The sequence below is a fragment of the Oncorhynchus masou genome, chromosome 32 (genome assembly GCF_036934945.1).
Source record: "Oncorhynchus masou masou isolate Uvic2021 chromosome 32, UVic_Omas_1.1, whole genome shotgun sequence".
Classification (NCBI taxonomy): domain Eukaryota; kingdom Metazoa; phylum Chordata; class Actinopteri; order Salmoniformes; family Salmonidae; genus Oncorhynchus; species Oncorhynchus masou.
The window spans coordinates 11,794,820-11,816,397 of record NC_088243.1 but is presented as its reverse complement, the minus strand read 5'-3'; the positions used below and the strand labels follow the sequence as shown (position 1 = coordinate 11,816,397).

Sequence of the window (21,578 nt, the reverse complement as noted above, 5' to 3'; positions counted from 1 at the left end):
AAATGTTTTTCCAGTCTTGAGGGAGTTCCCACATATGCTGAGCAGTTGTTGTCTGCTTTTCCTTCACTCCGCGGTCCAACTTATACCAGACCATCTCAATTTGTACAACTCTGATATATGTTTTTTTTTCTAAGTTGCCGAAATGCCACATGCTTCACTTACGTTATTTGTACATTTATATTGTTAGTACATTTGTAACAACCTAACTGTTACGAAACTTCGATCACTGTTAGGAAACTTCTATTCGATCACATAAGCCTTACATAGCAAATTAGCAATTACATTTTTGTTGACCAAATCCGACACTCTCGTTGACCTCCATACAAAGATTCCTCACTTCTTGGGTTTTTTTCGTGGACAGATGTTGGGCGGAGTAAAACCTCTCTCTTCGCCTCTTCCTCTCTATTCCTACCCACTGCCTCCAATAACGGTACAGCCCCCTCCAAGTGGATACGCCCTAAGTGCATACTGATTGGTTCCTCTGGTGGCCGATCTGCATTGTCTACCGGTGATTGGAGGGTCTGCACGTTGGACGGGCTTGGATGCTGTGACCGGAGGTTGAGAAGCCTGGAGTCTGCTCACTGTCTACCGCAAGTATTCGTCTCATTCAGCGGATTGGTGCTGTGGTAGGCTATCAGAAAGTAACCCAAAAGGCGTTTTGGTGCCGTAGGCCTGTAGGAGAGGTATGTGGAACAAGATTGTGATATGCAGCCTTAGCATACTAAGAATAAAGTGAAGAAGCCTTTGACTTGGGGACTCAGACTCTGTGCGGGTGTAGCCAATGGATCCGCCCTAGACAACGACGCTTGCTTTATGTGGATACTTTGTTTCTCATTCTGACTGGCTGAATGTCTAGTGTCTGCTACCCGGCGTCCTGACTGCTTCTTGAATATTTCTGATTCTGCCTTCCTAATTCCTTTCATGCCATCCGTAGCTTTTGTTGGGTAGTCGAAATTCTAACCTAATAGGCTATAGGCTACCGGTAGACAGCATATGGAACTCAGACAAGGAACGTAAGCGCTGTAGCTAGCTATCCAATTGCACATGCTATGAATTTGGCCCATCGATTTCTAGGTTCCAAGTGCAACATTATCTTTTAGACTGTGGGATGGAAGAGAATATTTATTAATATAGGTTGTTCTGTTATTATGGGAGGGAGGGTTTTGGAAACAGTTTTCTGCATCGGTTTGGAACATTATGTATCCTGAAGGCCGATGTTTCTTTGTGCCAATGTAGGATGTGCGATGTATTATTGTTGATCTATGATTTATTATATTCAATGAAAATTCTGCCCTTATTTGTTATAGACTATAAGCTAGGGTCTAGCCATTAACATGTGCAGTAACGTTGGAATTGCTATAATTTATGGTTGTATCGATCTGTAACGTTTCAAATTCCATGACCAATTGTCCACGTTGGCTACTGTCATATCTATGTTTGTGACAATTTTGTGAAATATCCTATAAACACTATTTGTAAAAGACTTAGGTCCGACAATACATTAGGCTAGCCTACACAAGACAACCTGCTGGTACTATATTATTTCTGCAGTAGCCTAATTATTTGTGCTCCACCCTGAAATGTGTAAAAAATAATAATAAGCAGCCTGTATGTGTTTCTATTCTACCCGTGGAAGGCATATTGTTGTAACTTCATTCCTTCATTAATTATACATCATAAAACACTCAGTAAGATGTGGGTCAACCAGTAGTGATGGATAACAAATGGTTGATGCATGTTCCCTCCCTCCCATATTTCAATGTGAAGTTTTAGACATCAGCTGTCTGCCTTTAAAATTGTCCGAGATTTGCATCTGAGCATGCCTGATCATGACGTCATCTAGTCAACGTTTTTATCGATAATCTCAGCTCCCTATCTGGAGCTACGAGGAGAGGGACCATGTGGTAAACCTTTCAGCTGCCTCACACCCACACACGTAGGCATGGTGCACAGTCTGCATACGCCCTCACTGTGCATGGAGAATGCATACTCTCACACCCACACACGTAGGCATGGTGCACAGTCTGCATACGCCCTCACTGTGCACGGAGAACGCATACTCTCACACCCACACACGTAGGCATGGTGCACAGTCTGCATACGCCCTCACTGTGCACGGAGAAGGCATACTCTCACACCCACACACGTAGGCATGGTGCACAGTCTGCATACGCCCTCACTGTGCACAGAGAAGGCATACTCTCACACCCACACACGTAGGCATGGTGCACAGTCTGCATACGCCCTCACTGTGCACAGAGAACGCATACTCTCACACCCACACATGTAGGCATGGTGCACAGTCTGCATACGCCCTCACTGTGCACGGAGAACGCATACTCTCACACCCACACACGTAGGCATGGTGCACAGTCTGCATACGCCCTCACTGTGCACAGAGAACGCATACTCTCACACCCACACATGTAGGCATGGTGCACAGTCTGCATACGCCCTCACTGTGCACGGAGAACGCATACTCTCACACCCACACAAGTAGGCATGGTGCACAGTCTACATACGCCCTCACTGTGCACAGAGAAGGCATACTCTCACACCACGTCTCACACCATGCACACACAGGGGGGGGGGGGGGTATTCAGCATATTATCCCAATACATTGTATTGGAAAATGTGAATATCTTCTCATTCTGATGAGATAATAGATCCCTCTGTCCTGCACCACAGTATACCTACACCACAGTACACCTATAAAGTATGTACAGTTGAAGTTGGAAGTTTACATACATTTTAGCCAAATACATTTCAACTCAGTTTTTCACAATTCCTGACATTTAATCCTAGTAAAAATTCCCTGTCTTAGGTCAGTTAGAATCACCACTTTATTTTAAGAATGTGAAATGTCAGAATAATAGTAGAGAATGATTTATTTCAGCTTTTATTTCTTTCATCACATTCCCAGTGGGACAGACGTTTACATGCACTCAATTAGTATTTGGTAGCATTGCCTTTAAACTGTTTAACTTGGGTCAAACTTTTCAGGTAGCCTTCCACAAGCTTCCCACAATCAGTTGTGTGAATTTTGTCCCATTCTTCCTGAAAGAGCTGGTGTATCTGAGTCAGGTTTGCAGGCCTCCTTGCTCGCACACGCATTTTCATGGGATTGAGGTCAGGGCTTTGTGATGGCCACTCCAATACCTTGACTTTGTTGTTCTTAAGCCATTTTGCCACAACTTTGTAAGTATGCTTGGGGTCATTGTCCATTTGGAAGACCCATTTGCGACCAAGCTTTAACTTCCTGACTGATTGCTGTTGCTTCAATATATCTACATAATTTCCCATACTCATGATACCATCTATTTTTTGAAGTGCACCAGTCCCTCCTCCAGCAAAGCACCCCCACATCATGATGCTACCACCCCCGTGCTTCACGGTTGGGATGGTGTCCTTCGGCTTGCAAGCCTCCCACTTTTTCCTCCAAACATAACGATGGTCATTATGGCCAAACAGTTTTTATTTTTATTTCATCAGACCAGAGGACATTTCTCCAAAATGTACAATCTTTGTCCCAATGTGTAGTTGCAAACCGTAGTCTGGCTTTTTTTATGGCGGTTTTGGAACAGTGGCTTCTTCCTTGCTGAGTGGCCTTTCAGGTGATGTTGATATAGGACTCGTTTTACTGGGGATATAGATACTTTTGTACCTGTTTCATCCAGCATCTTCACAAGCTCCTTTGCTGTGGTTCTGGGATTGATTTGCACTTCTCGGACCAAAGTACGTTAATCTCTAGGGAATAGAACGCTTCTCCTTCCCGAGTGGTATGGCGGCTGCGTGGTCCCATGGTGTTTATACTTGCGTACTATTGTTTGTACAGATGAACGTGGTACCTTCAGGCGTTTGGAAATTACTCCCAAGGATGAACCAGGCTTGTGGAGGTCTATAAGCCTTGGCTTATTTCTTTTGATTTTCCCATGATGTCAAGCAAAGAGGCACTGAGTTTGAAGGTAGGCCTTGAAATACATCCACAGGTACACCTCCAATTGACTCAAATGATGTCAATTCGCCTATCAGAAGCTTCTAAAGCCATGACATAATTTACTGGAAATTTCCAAGCTGTTTAAAGGCACAATCAACTTAGTGTATGTAAACTTCTGACCCACCGGAATTGTGATACAGTTTAAATAATCTGTCTGTAATCAATTGTTGGAAAAATTACTTGTGTCATGCACAAAGTAGATGTCCTAACCGACTTGCCAAAACTATAGTTTGTTAACAAGAAATTTGTGAAGTGGTTGAAAAGCGAGGTTTAATGACTCCAACCTAAGTGTATGTAAACTTCCGACTTCAACTGTATGTACAGGTTCATGTGTGGTTTTAGAGTAATAAATAATAGAATGTATTTCTGTGATAGACAGAAACCAGTGTGTGTTTTTGTCCAGACAGCTCAGGGCTGCTTGGTCATACTCAGTGACAGACACAGCCTCCGAGTCAAGCCTGCTAGTTGATGTCACAGCAGCCTGGCCAGGCCAAGCTGAGAACACTATTTATTGTGTTATAACTTGTTTTAGAACACCGCGATTCATTTGTGTTCTTCAATGGGTCCCTTCATCTGAATGTAATTCCAATGGCTGTCAGTAGTACCACCGCTTGTACATACCAAGTTGTAGTTGAAGTGTTGTGGTATTGCTGGTCAGGAAACGAATACCATTCTCCATGAGAGTGAAAAGTGATTTCTCATCTGCGTGTCGCTCTTTCAGAGAAAATATGCAGAGGTTAAATCAAAAAAAAAAATCTTCTACAATGTTCATTTTGGGACTGTAACTCCCTGCACCACAAGCGAGAAAAGTGCTAACCCTTCACTTCTCTCTTCCAGAGCCATCATGTCTTCCAGTTCAGCGACAACCAGGATCCTGATCAAGGGTGGCAAGGTGGGTGTGTTGTGTTGACTGCTGTTGTGGTTATTGATGGTGGTGGTGAAGATCCCAGTGGGATTGAACCATTGTCTGTAAATCTAAAATAAATCACTGGGGAGTGTTGCAGATATTACCTGTTTCATTTATTATTATTTTTTTCTTCTGCCCATCACCTGATTCATGCATATTTTTTCCACCAGGTGGTGAACGATGACTTGACGCAGGAGGCAGACGTCTACATTGAGAACGGCATCATCATGCAGGTGGGGGAGGGGCTGATGATCCCGGGAGGGGCCAAGGTGATTGACGCTTCTGGGAAACTGGTCCTCCCCGGGGGCATCGACACCAGTGTACACCTCCAGCAGACTTTCATGAATGCTACCACCGTGGACGACTACTACAGTGGCACCAAGGTATCTGTTGGCTGTGTGGTCTTCAGGAGTCCTCTCTGTGAGGTTGAGAGAAAAAACACTGTTGTAGGCATTGCCCTCAATAACCCAGTGTTGTAGACATTGCCCTCTATAACCCAGTGTTGTAGGCATTACCCTCAATGTCCCCGTGTTGTAGGCATTACCCTCAATGTCCCCGTGTTGTAGACATCACCCCCAATAACCCAGTGCTGTAGGCATTACCCCCAATAACCCAGTGCTGTAGGCATTACCCTCAATAACCCAGTGTTGTAGACATTACCCTCAATATCCCCGTGTTGTGGGCATTACCCTCAATAATCCAGTGTTGTAGGCATTACCCTCAATATCCCCGTGTTGTAGGCATTACCCTCAATATCCCCGTGTTGTGGGCATTACCCTCAATAGCCCAGTGTTGTGGGCATTACCCTCAATAGCCCAGTGTTGTGGGCATTACCCTCAATAGCCCAGTGTTGTGGGCATTACCCTCACTAACCCAGTGTTGTGGGCATTACCCTCCATATCCCCGTGTTGTGGGCATTACCCTCCATATCCCCGTGTTGTGGGCATTACCCTCAATATCCCCGTGTTGTGGGCATTACCCTCAATATCCCCGTGTTGTGGGCATTACCCTCAATATCCCCGTGTTGTGGGCATTACCCTCAATATCCCCGTGTTGTGGGCATTACCCTCAATGACACGGTGTTGTGGGCATTACCCTCAATGACACGGTGTTGCGGGCATTGCCCTCAATGACACGGCGTTGCGGGCATTGCCCTCAATGACACGGCGTTGCGGGCATTGCCCTCAATGACACGGCGTTGCAGGCATTGCCCTCAATGACACGGCGTTGCAGGCATTGCCCTCAATGACACAGCGTTGCAGGCATTGCCCTCAATGACACAGCGTTGCAGGCATTGCCCTCAATGACACAGCGTTGCAGGCATTGCCCTCAATGACACAGCGTTGCAGGCATTGCCCTCAATGACACAGCGTTGCAGGCATTGCCCTCAATGACACAGCGTTGCAGGCATTGCCCTCAATGACACAGCGTTGCAGGCATTGCCCTCAATGACACAGCGTTGTAGGCATTACCCTCAATAACCCAGCGTTGTAGGCATTACCCTCAATCTATAAGGGCATAGAGTCCAAGATGTTTATTAACAATCCAAAAGGGGCAGGCAAGAGACTGGTCGTGGACAGGCAAAAGGTCAAAACCAGTTCAGTTCCAGAGGTACAGAATGGCAGGCAGGCTCGAGGCCAGGGCAGGCAGAATGGTCAGGCAGGCGGGAATGGAGTCCAGAAAAACAGGCAAAGGTCAAATCCGGGAGGACTAGTAAGAAAATAGAAAAACACACTGGTTGACTTGAACATACAAGACGAACTGGCACAAAGAGACAGGAAACACAGGGATAAATACACTGGGGGAAATAAGTGACACCTGGAGGGGATGGAGACAATAACAGGAACAGGTGAAAGAGATCAGGGCCTGACACAATAACCCAGTGCAGTAGGCATTACCCTCAATAACCCAGTGCAGTAGGCATTACCCTCAATAACCCAGTGCAGTAGGCATTACCCTCAATAACCCAGTGCAGTAGGCATTACCCTCAATAACCCAGTGCAGTAGGCATTACCCTCGGTAACCTAGTGTTGTAGGCATTACCCTCAATAACCCGGTGTTGTGGGCATTACCCTCAATAACCCGGTGTTGTGGGCATAACCCTCAATAACCCGGTGTTGTGGGCATAACCCTCAATAACCCAGTGTTGTGGGCATAACCCTCAATAACCCGGTGTTGTAGGCATTACCCTCAATAGCCCAGTGTTGTGGGCATTACCCTCAATAACCCAGCGCTGTAGGCACTACCCTCAATAACCCAGTGTTGTGGGCATTACCCTCAATAACCCAGTGCTGTTGGCTGCACTGGGTTATTGAGGGTAATGCCAGAGGGCCTCGCCTCTGAGTCTGGTTCCTCTCCAGGTTTCTTCCTTCTAGGGATACTTTGCTACTGTGCTGCTGCTTGCTCCTTGGGGATTAAGGCAGGGTTACTTGTTGTAAAAAAGGCTGTATCAAACAACGTTGATCCATTGACAAAAAGGACACGTGTTTTAGGACTGGCATTACGCTCTCTCTCTGTCTCTCTCTGTATTTTGGTAGAAATCTGCAGCAAGGTTGGACTAGCAATGCCAAATACTCAGTTACAACAATGATATTTCCAGTGGGAAGAACAGGTTGTAATGACGTCATTATTACAATGCCCTCTGGGAATTTGGCAATATACTATACAAATAGGTCATTGCAATGATGAACTGTCAAATGTAATGGTAGCAACTATTGTTAGAGAATGCACTATATGGTTTTGTACAGCAACAAGAGTCAATCTGGTGTTATGGGAAGACGGAGATGTAGTTACCATGCATCAATTGATAATTGACCCAGCCTTGTGGGAAACTAACAACCATCTGTCAGACATATTCCACCTCACTGTAACCCACTGGACCACCATGGTAACTAAATAAACTCATTTTCCCAGTGTGCCTTGCAGCGTGAGGAAAATAACGTAAGATTTTGTGTGGAGACAGACTCCTGAATCCTTCCTCCCTGAATCCCAAGTCGACCCTTAGTCCCTCATTCCCTCATCCCTACACACTCCTGGAGATCTGGATAGAAGGACAAAATCCCACTCAACCTCTCAGAAGGCAAATGGAAGTAATTACCATATTGCCAATAAATTACCAATTCTCTTTGATCTACAGAAATAGCTAGGGGTTGACTAGGGATTCAGGGAGTGAGTAAGAAATATTCAGAGAACTACAATTAAACCGGGTGTGGTTAGGACTCAGATGCTGCATTTATTTAGACCGAGATAGGGGATGCATAATTCTGCTGACTCAAGTTAGATATGATACATTATTCTCTGTTCTGAGTCCTCTTTATTTTATTACATAACTCACTTCCCCATCAATGATTTGAGTTTGAGTTTATTTGAGTTTATTTTTATTTTTACAGGGACAGTGCACATTAATCAACGTTTCAGTAAAAGTGCCGGTTTTAGCCAGCCGGCTAATTTTCAACCACAGTCCCTGGGCAGGTTATTAAAAACAATTACAATATAAACAATAGCAACATAGAACAAGCAAGACATAGCAACACAGGACAAGCAAGACGTAGCATACAGACAGAGCAACATAGAACAAAAAGCAGCAAGACAAAATTCATAAAAGCAACAAAGTGTTTCCACACCTCACAAGCTACAGACAACATGGAAAGCGGCAACACACAGCTAGGGACCATGTTCACAAATCTGATTGACCTTTAGCCATGTCTTCAAGCATTTTGTGAAAGTGTGATATGTGGTGCAGTTATGTGTGTCTGATGGCAGTGTATTCCAGACATGGGAAGCTCTCACAGAGAATGCAGATTTACTAAAGGTGCTTTTCCTTAGGGGAACTATACAGTCACCTCTCATGGCAGACCTTGTGGATCTGCTACCATATGTCTGGGTTTTCTGTTTAACAAAAATATTGAGTGGAGGGGGAGCCAGGCCATTAAGGATCTTGAATACAAGACATGCGTCGGTGTATTGCACAAGATTTTCCCAACTCAAGAGCTAATGCTTTCTAAGCATTTTATATATTTATATATTTATATCTATTTATATAGATGATGTAGCAGGAAGCTGTGGAATCTGTAGCAGGGTGTGCTGACTCCTGATGCAGTCAAACAGCAGCGGACTAAACAGGCCGGAAAGAATTTAATTCTATTCCATTATATTCTGTGTTATTCTTTTCCATTCTCCATTTTATTCTGTTCTATTCAATTCTGTTTTCTATGCTGTTCTATCAGTACACTGGAGGGAGAGCTGGAGGGATAGATGGAGAGAGGGATAAAGGGAAAGACAGTTAAAATAGTAGCTCTCTATTTGATATTATAAAATACGTTTTTATTACAATGTATATTGTATACATTTGTTGCTATGGCAATATTGACTCAATGTTTTTCATGCCAATAAAACTGCTTAAGTTTGAATTTGAGAGAGATGGAGACAGACAGATGAAGGAAAGCGAGAGATACAGAGAGGAGGTGGTGGGGCAAGCAGACTGAGACTGGGGCTTTCCCAGTTCATTTCAGGGCATGGATGACTCATCCATCATTATGCTCAACCACACAGAGATTACACACAGCGTCTGAGAGCATAGCTGTGTTTTAGACCACAAGCTAGCCAAGGGTATGTTATCATTCTTCTAATCTGGGGTTGGCAGACCCTAAGCCCCCCCCCCCCATCAATAGACCGTAGCTGCTGCTGTGCTGCCTGGCTAGAGTACCAAGACAAATGCAGATCGGTTTTTGTTTCCATGGCTACCATGGGGCTGCTGCAGGGACGGCTGAAAAAACCCTTTTCCCTCAGGTCATTTTGCTTGAAGACAATAGTTTTCAAACACACTACACTAGACACACTTACAACTCAACTTACAACCAGACACTCCTCCACTCTCTCTAGGGTCAGATGCTATTAGGATGATGCACTTAACAGCACAGTAACAGACTCGGTTGGTGTTTTAATATAGTAGGTATTTTGTTGTTTTACATCAGTATCAACCTGGTTTTCGAAGGATTTAGAACAAATTTTATTAGTCACATGCACCAAATAATACAGGTGTAGACCTTACAGTGAAATGCCGGTACCCCCCTGTATATATCCTCTTCACGCCGCAAATCATGGGGATCTGGGCCTGTTCCCGAGAAAGCAGTATATTGTTCGCGTCAGACTCGTTAAAGGGGGGAAAAGGATTCTGAACATGTAATGGAACAGTAGTGAAGCTTTCATACGTCGGAATCTATGACTATAAAAATGTATCCTATAGAATCATATTTTAAATGTTTGACTATTAGGATGGCCATATAATGCATTGTTCATTCCTACATTTCGGATCTAGTATGTCTGCCTCAGCTGATTGATGGTCCTTGTTGTAATAAACAATGAGAGGACTGACCGCTGCTTGATATACATTAGTTAGCTCACTGACCGTCTTTAATTACTATCATAACTCTTCATTAGACCCCCCTGGTTTGGGTTACTGATTGATGTATGGCATTTCCATGTGTGTGTTACAAATGGCACCCTAGTTCCTATATAGAGCATACTTTTGACCAGGGTCCATAGGGGGTCCATAGTACATGGAATAGGGTGCCATTTGGGTTGCAGACTATAACATCCACCCAGCAAATAAACGTTAAGGCCAACGTTAAGGCCAACGTTAAGGCCAACGTTAAGGCCAACGTTAAGGCCAACGTTAAGGCCAACGTTATGGGTAATTGACACATTTTACTGTTGATTAATTTCAAAGCTGGGGCAACAGTCATGTGTTCATTCTGTCTTGCTCTAAATTTATAGAGAATAATCAATGCAATTACCTACTAACTAGATGTGACAAGGTTACGAGGCCTTAGAGGGCATGTGTGTGTCCTCTAATACAACCTATGCTGCCTTGTGCCTTATAGGTGACAACGTTTCCACTACCTAGGTCCCATCACCTTTTATAAAGACCTGCTCAAATACATTGAATGTGAGTATGTCATCTTTTTCTATTCCTTGTACAGGCAGCCCTGGCTGGAGGGACCACCATGGTTATAGGACTGGTGTTACCAGAGAAGAACGAATCTCTGCTGGAAGCCTATGAGAAGACCCGCTCCCAGGCTGACAATAAAGCCTGCTGCGATTACGCCCTGCATATGGGTGTCACCTGGTGGGGGCCAAAGGTAACTGTCGTACTCCTTTGATAACTGGAGTCCGGTGGTTTTATACCCTTTTCATTTTGCTGAGCTAAGATGAACCAAACATAGCCCAGGTTTACTACACTGGCCTGATTACACATCCACAAGTTGCTGGATCTGGGCTGGAAAATACATTATGAAAGGAAGATATCCAAGTCAGCACAGTACATATTCAGGTAGGCACGATAATGTGAAAAGGTGTGACTCCTGACTGTTCATCTTGTACAGGTGAACTCTAAAGTCTTAACCCCTGACCTATAGGTACGAGCTGAGATGGAGAGCCTGGTGAGAGATAAAGGCATCAACTCATTCCAGATGTTCATGGCCTATAAGGACCTGTTCATGCTGAGGGACTCTGAGCTCTTCCAGGCCCTACAGAACTGTAAGGACATCGGGGCCGTGGCCCGCGTACTCGCTGAGAACGGAGAGCTGGTGGCCGAGGTGGGTCAGAGTCTCTGGTTCAATATGTAGTTCCATGTCACTGACTTTTCTTCCATCGTATCTTTAAACAGAAAGAAATTATCTGTAATGATTCAGCTTCTAAAAACGTATCTCAATGAGGCAAGTCATTTGCAGCAACCACTACATACAAACATCAACACCCGAATATCAAAGGATTTTTACAGGTAGGCTTGGTAAGTGCAATTTCATATGAGTTGTGTCGTGAGAACTGGTGGCAGAGCAGAGGTGGGACAGGGACTATAGAGCTAGAATTACTAGAACGGACATTCAACGTTACGTGGTGGATGGGCCAGGCGGACATATTTAGTGTACTCTCTATTTCTATGGGTGATGCAACACATACACCAGGATTCATAACCTCATCCTGTGGGTTTTCTAGGGCGCCAAGGAGGCATTGGACCTGGGCATCAGCGGCCCTGAGGGCATCGAGATCAGCAGACCAGAGGAGGTAAGACCAGTCAAATGTATTTTATAAAGCCCTTTTTACATCAGTTGTCACAAAGTGATTTCCAGATACCCAGCCTAAAACCCTAAAGAGCAAGCAATGCAGAGGTAGAAGACCTTCTCTTTACTCTTGTAGCCTGTACTCATATCCGACCACATACTCCCTTGTCTTTCTTTCAGTACTTCATAGACATGATGGAATACAATTCTATTATGGATATCAGCCCTTCATAATATTGTAATGACCCTAGCGTTATGGATATCAGCCCTTCATAATATTGTAATGACCCTAGCGTTATGGATATCAGCCCTTCATAATATTGTAATGACCCTAGCGTTATGGATATCAGCCCTTCATAATATTGTAATGACCCTAGCGTTATGGATATCAGCCCTTCATAATATTGTAATGACCCTAGCGTTATGGATATCAGCCCTTCATAATATTGTAATATTGTAATGACCCTAGCGTTATGGATATCAGCCCTTCATAATATTGTAATGACCCTAGCGTTATGGATATCAGCCCTTCATAATATTGTAATGACCCTTATGGATATCAGTTATGGATATCAATGCCCTTCATATATATTAATAATGACCCTAGCGTTATGGATATCAGCCCTTCATAATATTCTAATGACCTTAGCGTTATGGATATCAGCCCTTCATAATATTGTAATGACCCTAGCGTTATGGATATCAGCCCTTCATAATATTCTAATGACCTTAGCGTTATGGATATCAGCCCTTCATAATATTGTAATGACCCTAGCGTTATGGATATCAGCCCTTCATAATATTCTAATGACCTTATATTATCAGCCCTTCATAATATTGTAATGACCCTAGCGTTATGGATATCAGCCCTTCATAATATTGTAATGACCCTAGCGTTATGGATATCAGCCCTTCATAATATTGTAATGACCCTAGCGTTATGGATATCAGCCCTTCATAATATTGCAATGACCTTTTGAGCAGCGCCTTATGCTACTCACCACAAAATTCTGTTTCTTCTCACAGCTGGAGGCAGAGGCCACCCATCGTGCGATTACCATCGCCAATAGGGTGAGTGTTTGTTCTGTGTCAAGTTGTTGCATTTTCTATATCATCAAGCACAGTGGTACACCACGTGAGTCAAAAGTATGTGGACACTTGCTCATCGGAACATCTCATTCCAAAATCATGAGTATTAATATGGAGTTAATATCATTTGCTGCTATAACAGCCTCCACTCTTCTTGGAAGGCTTTCCAATAGATGTTGGAACATGCAGACTTGCGTGGGGACTTGCTTCCATTCAGCCACAAGAACATTAGTGAGGTCGGGCACTGATGGGGTTGAGGTCAGGGCTCTGTGCTGGCCAGTCAAGTTCTTCCACACCGATCTCGAAAAACCATTTCTATATGGACCTCGCTTTGTGCACAGGGGCATTGTCATTCTGAAACAGGAAAGGGCCTTCCCAAACTGTTGCCACAAAGTTGGAAGCACAGAATCGACTAGAATGTCATTGTGTGCTGTAGCGTTAAGATTTCCCTTCACTGGAACTAAGGGGTCTAGCCCGAACCATTAAAAAAACAGCTCCAGACCATTATTCCTCTTTTACCAAACTTTAGTTGGCACTATGCATTCGGGCAGGTAGCGTTCCCCTGGCATCTGCCAAACCAAGATTCGTCCGTCGGACTGACAGATGGTGAAGCGTGATTCATAACTCCAGAGAACGCGTTTCCACTGCTCCAGAGTCCAAGGGCTGCGAGCTTTACACCACTCCAGTCGACGTTTGGCATTGCGCATGGTGATCTTAGGTTTGTTTGCGGCTGCTCGGCCATGGAAACCCATTTCATGAACCTCTCGACAAACCGTTCTTGTACTGATGCTGCTTTTAGAGGCAGTTTGGAACTCTGTAGTCAGTGTTACAACTGAGAACAGACACTTCGGCACCCGGCGGTCCCGTTCTGTGAGCTTGTGTGGCCTACCACTTTGCGGCGGAGCGGTTGTTGCTCCTAGATGTTTCCACTTTACAATAACAGCACTAACAGTTGACCGGGGCTGTTGGAAAGGTGGCACCCTATGACGGTGCCATGTTGAAAGTCACTGAGGTCTTCTGTAAGGCCATTCTACTGCCAATGTTTATCCATGGAGATTGCATGGCTGTGTGCTCAATTTTTATACACCTGTCAACAAACGGGTGTGGCTGAAATAGCCAAATCCACTAATTTGAAGGGGTGTCCACATACTATTGTGTGTGTAGTGTAACTGATTGGGAAATACCCTGCCATATTAAAGGCAATGGTTTTTCTGGTGAAAGGAAACATGTTGTCTCTCTCTCTGTCATTCTCCCTCAGGCCCACTGCCCTATCTACCTTGTCAACGTGTCCAGCATGTCAGCAGGAAATGTGCTCGCCACAGCCAAGATGCAGGGTAAGGCATGTCCTGTTCTTCCTGTCCTGTCCTACCTGTCCTGTCCTGTCCTACCTGTCCTGTTCCGTCCTACCTGTCCTGTTCTCTCCTGTCAGATCAGAGATTTCCTGTGGTTTGTTACCCTCTGCTGGCTTGGTCTGATGTGGTCTTCACTACAAATGATTTGTGAACGTCTGTCTTGTACAGTAACTGGCCAATACTACATTCTACACACGACACATGACTATCTATGGCTCTGTAGGAACCCATCTTACTGATCTGTCTGTAGGTAAAGTGGTCCATGGGGAGACCACCACGGCCCATGCAGTGCTGAACGGGCTGCAGTACTACCACCAGGACTGGGCCCATGCTGCAGCCTACGTCACAGTGCCTCCTCTACGCCTGGACCCCAATACACCAAACTACCTGATGAGTCTGCTGGGGAAGTAAGAGCACACATACACACACACACACACTCTTACCTGATGAGTCTGCTGGGGAAGTAAGAGCACACACACACACACACACACACTCTTACCTGATGAGTCTGCTGGGGAAGTAAGAGCACGCACACACACACACACACACACACACACACACACACACACACACACACACACACACACACACACACACACACTCTTACCTGATGAGTCTGCTGGGGAAGTAAGAGCACACACACACTCTTACCTGATGAGTCTACTGGGGATGTAAGTGCGCACACACACTCTTACCTGATGATTCTGCTGGGGAAGTAAGAGCACACACACACACACACACACACACTTACCTGATGAGTCTACTGGGGAAGTAAGAGCACACACACACTCTTACCTGATGAGTCTACTGGGGAAGTAAGAGTACACACACACTCTTACCTGATGAGTCTACTGGGGATGTAAGAGCACACACACACACACTCTTACCTGATGAGTCTACTGGGGAAGTAAGAGCACACACACACTCTTACCTGATGAGTCTACTGGGGATGTAAGAGCACACACACACTCTTACCTGATGAGTCTACTGGGGATGTAAGAGCACACACACACTCTTACCTGATGAGTCTACTGGGATGTAAGAGCACACACACACACACACTTACCTGATGAGTCTACTGGGATGTAAGAGCACACACACACACACACTTACCTGATGAGTCTACTGGGGATGTAAGAGCACACACACACTCTTACCTGATGAGTCTACTGGGGAAGTAAGAGCACACACGCACACACTCTTACCTGATGATTCTGCTGGGGATGTAAGAGCACACACACACACACACTTACCTGATGAGTCTACTGGGGATGTAAGAGCAAACACACACTCTTACCTGATGAGTCTACTGGGGATGTAAGAGCACACACACACACACACACTTACCTGATGAGTCTACTGGGGATGTAAGAGCAAACACACACTCTTACCTGATGAGTCTACTGGGGATGTAAGAGCACACACACACACTCTTACCTGATGATTCTGCTGGGGAAGTAAGAGCACACACACACTCTTACCTGATGAGTCTACTGGGGATGTAAGAGCACACACACACACACACTTACCTGATGAGTCTGCTGGGGAAGTAAGAGCACACACACACTCTTACCTGATGAGTCTACTGGGGATGTAAGAGGGGAACGTTTCCTTTGTAATCTGCTAAACGGGTTTAATGTTTGAGCCGACATCCGCAGCATTTTCATCTAATGTGATGTTGGGAATTGTCTTAAAAATTCTATCGCTGTGCACAGATCGTAAATCTATGTTGGCTTGAATCCAGGCACCAGTCTGTTGGCGTTCAGTAATATAATCCAGGCACCAGTCTGTTGGAGTTCAGTAATATAATCCAGGCACCAGTCTGTTGGCGTTCAGTAATATAATCCAGGCACCAGTCTGTTGGCATTCAGTAATATAATCCAGGCACCAGTCTGTTGGCGTTCAGTAATATAATCCAGGCACCAGTCTGTTGGCGTTCAGTAATATAATCCAGGCACCAGTCTGTTGGCGTTCAGTAATATAATCCAGGCACCAGTCTGTTGGCGTTCAGTAATATAATCCAGGCACCAGTCTGTTGGCGTTCAGTGATAATATCATGTTCCAACTCAATTTCCCTCCTGACTCGTCCTCTCCTCCTTCTCTCTGGTCTTTAACAGTGACACTCTGAACATTGTGTTATCAAATCAAAGTTAATGAAATGATGGTGCGTGTGTGTGTTTCCCCTGACCTATCATCTCCTCCCTCTCTCTTGTCTACTGCAGTGACACTCTGAACGTAGTGGTGTCTGACCACCGTCCCTTTACCACCAAACAGAAGGCTATGGGCAAGGATGACTTCACAAAGATCCCCCACGGAGTCCCAGGCATCCAGGACCGCATGAGCGTCATCTGGGAGAGAGGAGTGGTAGGCAACGCTATAAATAGTATTATAGTATCTGTCTAGGCAACGATATAAATAGTATTATAGTATCTGTCTAGTATAGTATTATAGTATCTGTCTAGGCAACGTATTATAGTAAGTCAACGTATAAATAGTATTATAGTATCTGTCTAGGCAACGATATAAATAGTATTATAGTATCTGTCTAGGCAACGATATAAATAGTATTATAGTATCTGTCTAGTCAACGATATAAATAGTATTATAGTATCTATGTCTAGGCAACGATATAAATAGTATTATAGTATCTGTCTAGGCAACGATATAAATAGTATTATAGTATCTATGTCTAGGCAAAATAGTATATAAATAGTATTATAGTATCTATGTCTAGGCAACGATATAAATAGTATTATAGTATCTATGTCTAGGCAACGATATAAATAGTATTATAGTATCTATGTCTAGGCAACGATATAAATAGTATTATAGTATCTATGTCTAGTCAATCTATGTCTAGATATAAATAGTATTATAGTATCTGTCTAGGCAATGTCTAGGCAACGATATAAATAGTATTATAGTATCTGTCTAGGCAATGATATAAATAGTATTATAGTATCTATGTCTAGGCAATGATATAAATAGTATTATAGTATCTATGTCTAGGCAAACGATATAAATAGTATTATAGTATCTGTATTATAGTATCTGTCTAGGCAATGATATAAATAGTATTATAGTATCTATGTCTAGGCAACGATATAAATAGTATTATAATATCTATGTCTAGTCAACGATATAAATAGTATTATATGTCTATCAACGATATAAATAGTATTATAGTATCTATGTCTAGTCAACGATATAAATAGTATTATAGTATCTATGTCTAGTCAACGATATAAATAGTATTATAGTATCTATGTCTAGTCAACGATATAAATAGTATTATAGTATCTATGTCTAGGCAACGATATAAATAGTATTATAGTATCTGTCTAGGCAATGATATAAATAGTATTATAGTATCTATGTCTAGGCAACGATATAAATAGTATTATAATATCTATGTCTAGTCAACGATATAAATAGTATTATAGTATCTATGTCTAGTCAACGATATAAATAGTATTATAGTATCTATGTATAATATAAATAGTATTATAGTATCTATGTCTAGTCAACGATATAAATAGTATTATAGTATCTGTCTAGGCAATGATATAAATAGCATTATAATATCTCTGTCGAAGCAACGATATAAATAGTATTATAATATCTCTGTCTAGGCAACAATGTATTATAGTATGTATAATACTATAAGTATCTGTCTAGGCAACGATCTGTGCTCTAAGACCAGATGGCTAAAAACATGAAGGCATGTACGGCTGGATAGAAAGAAAACAGAAAGATTACATCTGCTATTGTTGCTGTAACTAACTTGTACCGAGGTGCAGACAGAAATGTATCTGTTGCAATATTTGTTGTGCATGGTCCATGATAAATGCCTATGATGTTTGATTCCAGTGGTAAACATATTGATAACAGAATTTCCCTCTCCCTCTGACATTGAACATTTTGATCCCCTGCTAATCTAGGTTGGAGGCAAAATGGATGAGAACCGTTTTGTTGCGGTAACCAGCTCCAACGCAGCGAAGATCTACAACCTGTACCCCAGGAAGGGTAGGATCATCCCAGGGGCTGACGCTGACCTGGTGGTCTGGGATCCAGAAGGGACCAGGTATGTAAAACTAGCCACTCACTCCCTCCCATCTCACTACTATCGCTACATCAACCCTTTACCCCCTGGGGGGAGGTTGAACCCCCCCTGGGGGAGGTTAAGGTTTTCCTTTAACAGACTTTTAAAGGTTAATTTACATGTGTCCCAACATAAATGTGATCCCTGTGAATGTCGGGGGAAAAGCCTTTGAAATGCACATTGTCGGCTGTCTAGTGCATTGGGCTTCAACGCGCCTTGCATTAAATTCGGCCTTACAGTGAGTGAATAAATGTTCTGCCCATGATCCATGCGAGAATCTATCCTACAATGCTGGTGTTACTAGCGTTTTTCCCGACTGAGCCACACAAGACCAATAACAGTAGTAGGTGTGAAGACGACATGTTTCTCTGTTTCCAGGACCATCTCTGTGGACAACCAGGTGCAGGGTGGAGACTACAACCTGTACGAGAGTCTCCGTTGCCATGGTGTCCCCCTGGTTACCATCAGCCGTGGCCGTCTGGTCTATGAGAACGGAGTGTTCACATGTTCTGAGGGCTCTGGGAAGTTCTATCCTCTCAGGACCTTCCCAGACTACCTCTATAAAAAGATGGTGCAGCGGGAGAAGGTACTGTACAAAGCGATCAACAGGATGTGGATTTTAAAATGTTAATTTACAGCAGACAAAATGTGACCTTTAAATGGCATAAACTCTCCATACCTGCTTCAGATCGTCTTTATTGTCATCAAGTGTTAGGTGTTTTACTGTCTATAACCAGAGACTAATTATCCTGTGTGTCTGTGTGCATCTGTGCACATGTGTGTCTGCCTCTCTGCCTGTGTACCTCTCTCTGACTCTCCTCAGTGTCAGGCCCTGAAGGCGGTGGAGCGTGAGCCGTACGAAGGAGACGTAGCAGTGATGCATTCTGGGAAGAAGGACTGTGGACCGTGTGACGGGGACAATCCAACACGACCACACACCAAGCACGGAGGACAGAGAGACCTGCATGAGTCTAGCTTCAGCCTATCTGGTAACACACTGCATCGCTTTGCATTTGCATCCCTGCCTCTAAGGCGTAGAGAACTTTATTAATCACCAGCTATGATGCAGTGTCTATTCTGTCTCATGAACAATTAGCTCATTTTTGCTAACCTGACGATTTGTAATTTATCTTGTCTATCAATCTCTCCAGGTTCCCAGATCGATGATAAAACCCCAAAGAGATCTTCTGCGAGGATTCTGGCCCCCCCAGGTGGTCGATCCAGTGGAATCTGGTAACTGTGTGGAAGACTAGCGAGTTCTAGAACCAAACAGCTACCATAGTTCTCAATTACAATGAAGAATGGAACCAGGGCCAACCAAGACAACTGCTTGTTACGTTCTCCCAAAAAGCATAGAAAGAAAAACATAATTCACATTTTATTTGAAAAACGAACACGCGTAGTATTTAGTGTATATATGATGACAGTCTGAATAACATTTTATATGACATTTTAATATTGGGATATCTGCCTGTATGGTCGAAACCTGAACAATATTGGGCTTAACTTTAAAAAATAAAATTACATTTTTGTTTTTAAATTTAGACAAATTTCAAATAAATTTCCGCAGCAGCGAACATAAGTTGCTAGTTGACTGTATTGGATATTTGGATGCATGGTAGAGTACTGTAAGTCATTATACACTAATGGTTTTAGGGGGTTGGGGGGTTTATTTCTCTGTTTAACCTACAATGCTGCACTTGTATCATGTACTACTTAGCTGCCTTTTCCTTACATTATTTGATGTGTAACCAAACAACTTTTTTCTACTAATACAGAATCTTCATCAATAAATATGATTAGTTATTTATTATTGCACTTGACATGAAATAATGTGGATGTCTCAACGTGGATACCATCATTTTGTGTGAAACACCTATTTTCTGTACGGTTTCATTCACGATTACATTTGTCTGTTGACTAAAACGCAAATGCAAGCTGATACTTTTAAATGTGACTTTTATTTTTTATGTTACAATGTTATTGAGAATATGTCATTCCCCTTTAGGGCACTGTAAAATTATAAATATGAGTCCTGAAAAACTGAGGATGACAGCCTAAGTAAGTGCAGAGGTTTTATAGCTTCTATATTCCTGTTTACATTTTAATATAGTAGCACTCTCTTCCTTTCTGGTCATCTCATCTCCCATCAATATGAATGAAGCTATGCTGTGTTTACTGTATGTTGTGGCGTAGAACACTGATTTTACTCATATTTAGCAGTGTTTCTATGTGTAATAAGTGGTGATATTACTGTACGTTCCTCTGTGCAACAAGCTAGCTAGCTAGCTCCACTCTGAAATGCCTTTTTTCTCACCAGCAAAGTCTCTCATGATCCACATATACAGTTAATGTATAGAGATAATATGCCCTTAACATGTGTATCATTGTGATTCCTCTTAGGATGTTCAAGTTAACTACTGAGCACATAACACTTAGCACAACACACTGTGGAATTCTGGTCTTGACTTGCACTGAAATGTACTTGACAGTTTTGTATATCTTTTCAGTTGACCTTTCCAAGGTTGGAACACTGTCAATTGGGCAAGAGAAGGGCATGATCTATAATAAAAACTGAATGTTGGGTATTATAAGGGCAATTTAAATATACAAAATGCATGTTCTCCAGAGTTTATTTATGTCAATGTCAGTCAATGCATTATATCACTGGATGACATGTTATTCAAGAGTGTCTATGAAAACCACTATCTTTCTGTTTTGAGTTGTCTTTACACACTTCCATTGTAAGCTACTGAGAACATGAGTTTTATTTGATGAGAATATGCTTTAAACGTTTTTGTTTTTCCATAGCCTATTTCATTTACCACTGTGCGATAGAGTGCAGACGAGGTCATTACTGGTGCTGCACAGCCTTTGGTGTTGTCACTGAGGTTTGTTTTAGTTTTATCCTATGTGTTCTTGCAGCTCTTTAGCACAAGTTTGAGTGCAAATAAAACCACACTGAAATGTCAAGCTTGAATTGTGTTTCTTTAAAAAAGAACACAATTATGTATATGGTCTATAGCCTATGCTATAGACCAAAAGGGGTTCAATAAATTACAATGTACAA

General features: G+C 43.0%; 1 protein-coding gene across 2 annotated transcripts; it reads left to right on the top strand.

Annotated features, from left to right (window-relative positions):
* The first annotated feature begins 524 nt into the window (after positions 1-524).
* LOC135525584 (dihydropyrimidinase-related protein 5-like) lies at positions 525-21,481 on the top strand. 2 transcript variants are annotated; one of them, XM_064953287.1, is made up of 14 exons: positions 525-683; positions 4,835-4,889; positions 5,075-5,287; positions 10,886-11,044; positions 11,321-11,500; positions 11,901-11,969; positions 12,992-13,036; positions 14,313-14,388; positions 14,657-14,813; positions 16,629-16,770; positions 18,348-18,490; positions 18,887-19,094; positions 19,332-19,497; positions 19,660-21,481. In XM_064953287.1, the coding sequence occupies exons 2-14, from the start codon at positions 4,842-4,844 to the stop codon at positions 19,743-19,745; spliced, it is 1,692 nt and encodes a 563-aa protein (XP_064809359.1). In that variant the 5' UTR covers positions 525-683; positions 4,835-4,841; the 3' UTR covers positions 19,746-21,481. The 2 variants fall into 2 exon arrangements, with proteins under 2 accessions (XP_064809359.1, XP_064809360.1); XM_064953288.1 differs by lacking the exon at positions 525-683 and adding an exon at positions 4,140-4,733.
* The last annotated feature ends 97 nt before the right edge of the window (positions 21,482-21,578 follow it).

Coding starts and splice junctions, on each gene's coding strand:
- LOC135525584 (XM_064953288.1), top strand. CDS start 4,675: ATGAGAGTGAAAAGTGATTTCTCATCTGCGTGTCGCTCTTTCAGAGAA. Junction 5,288..10,885: donor ACTACTACAGTGGCACCAAG/GTATCTGTTGGC, acceptor TTCCTTGTACAG/GCAGCCCTGGCTGGAGGGAC. Junction 11,970..12,991: donor AGATCAGCAGACCAGAGGAG/GTAAGACCAGTC, acceptor TTCTTCTCACAG/CTGGAGGCAGAGGCCACCCA.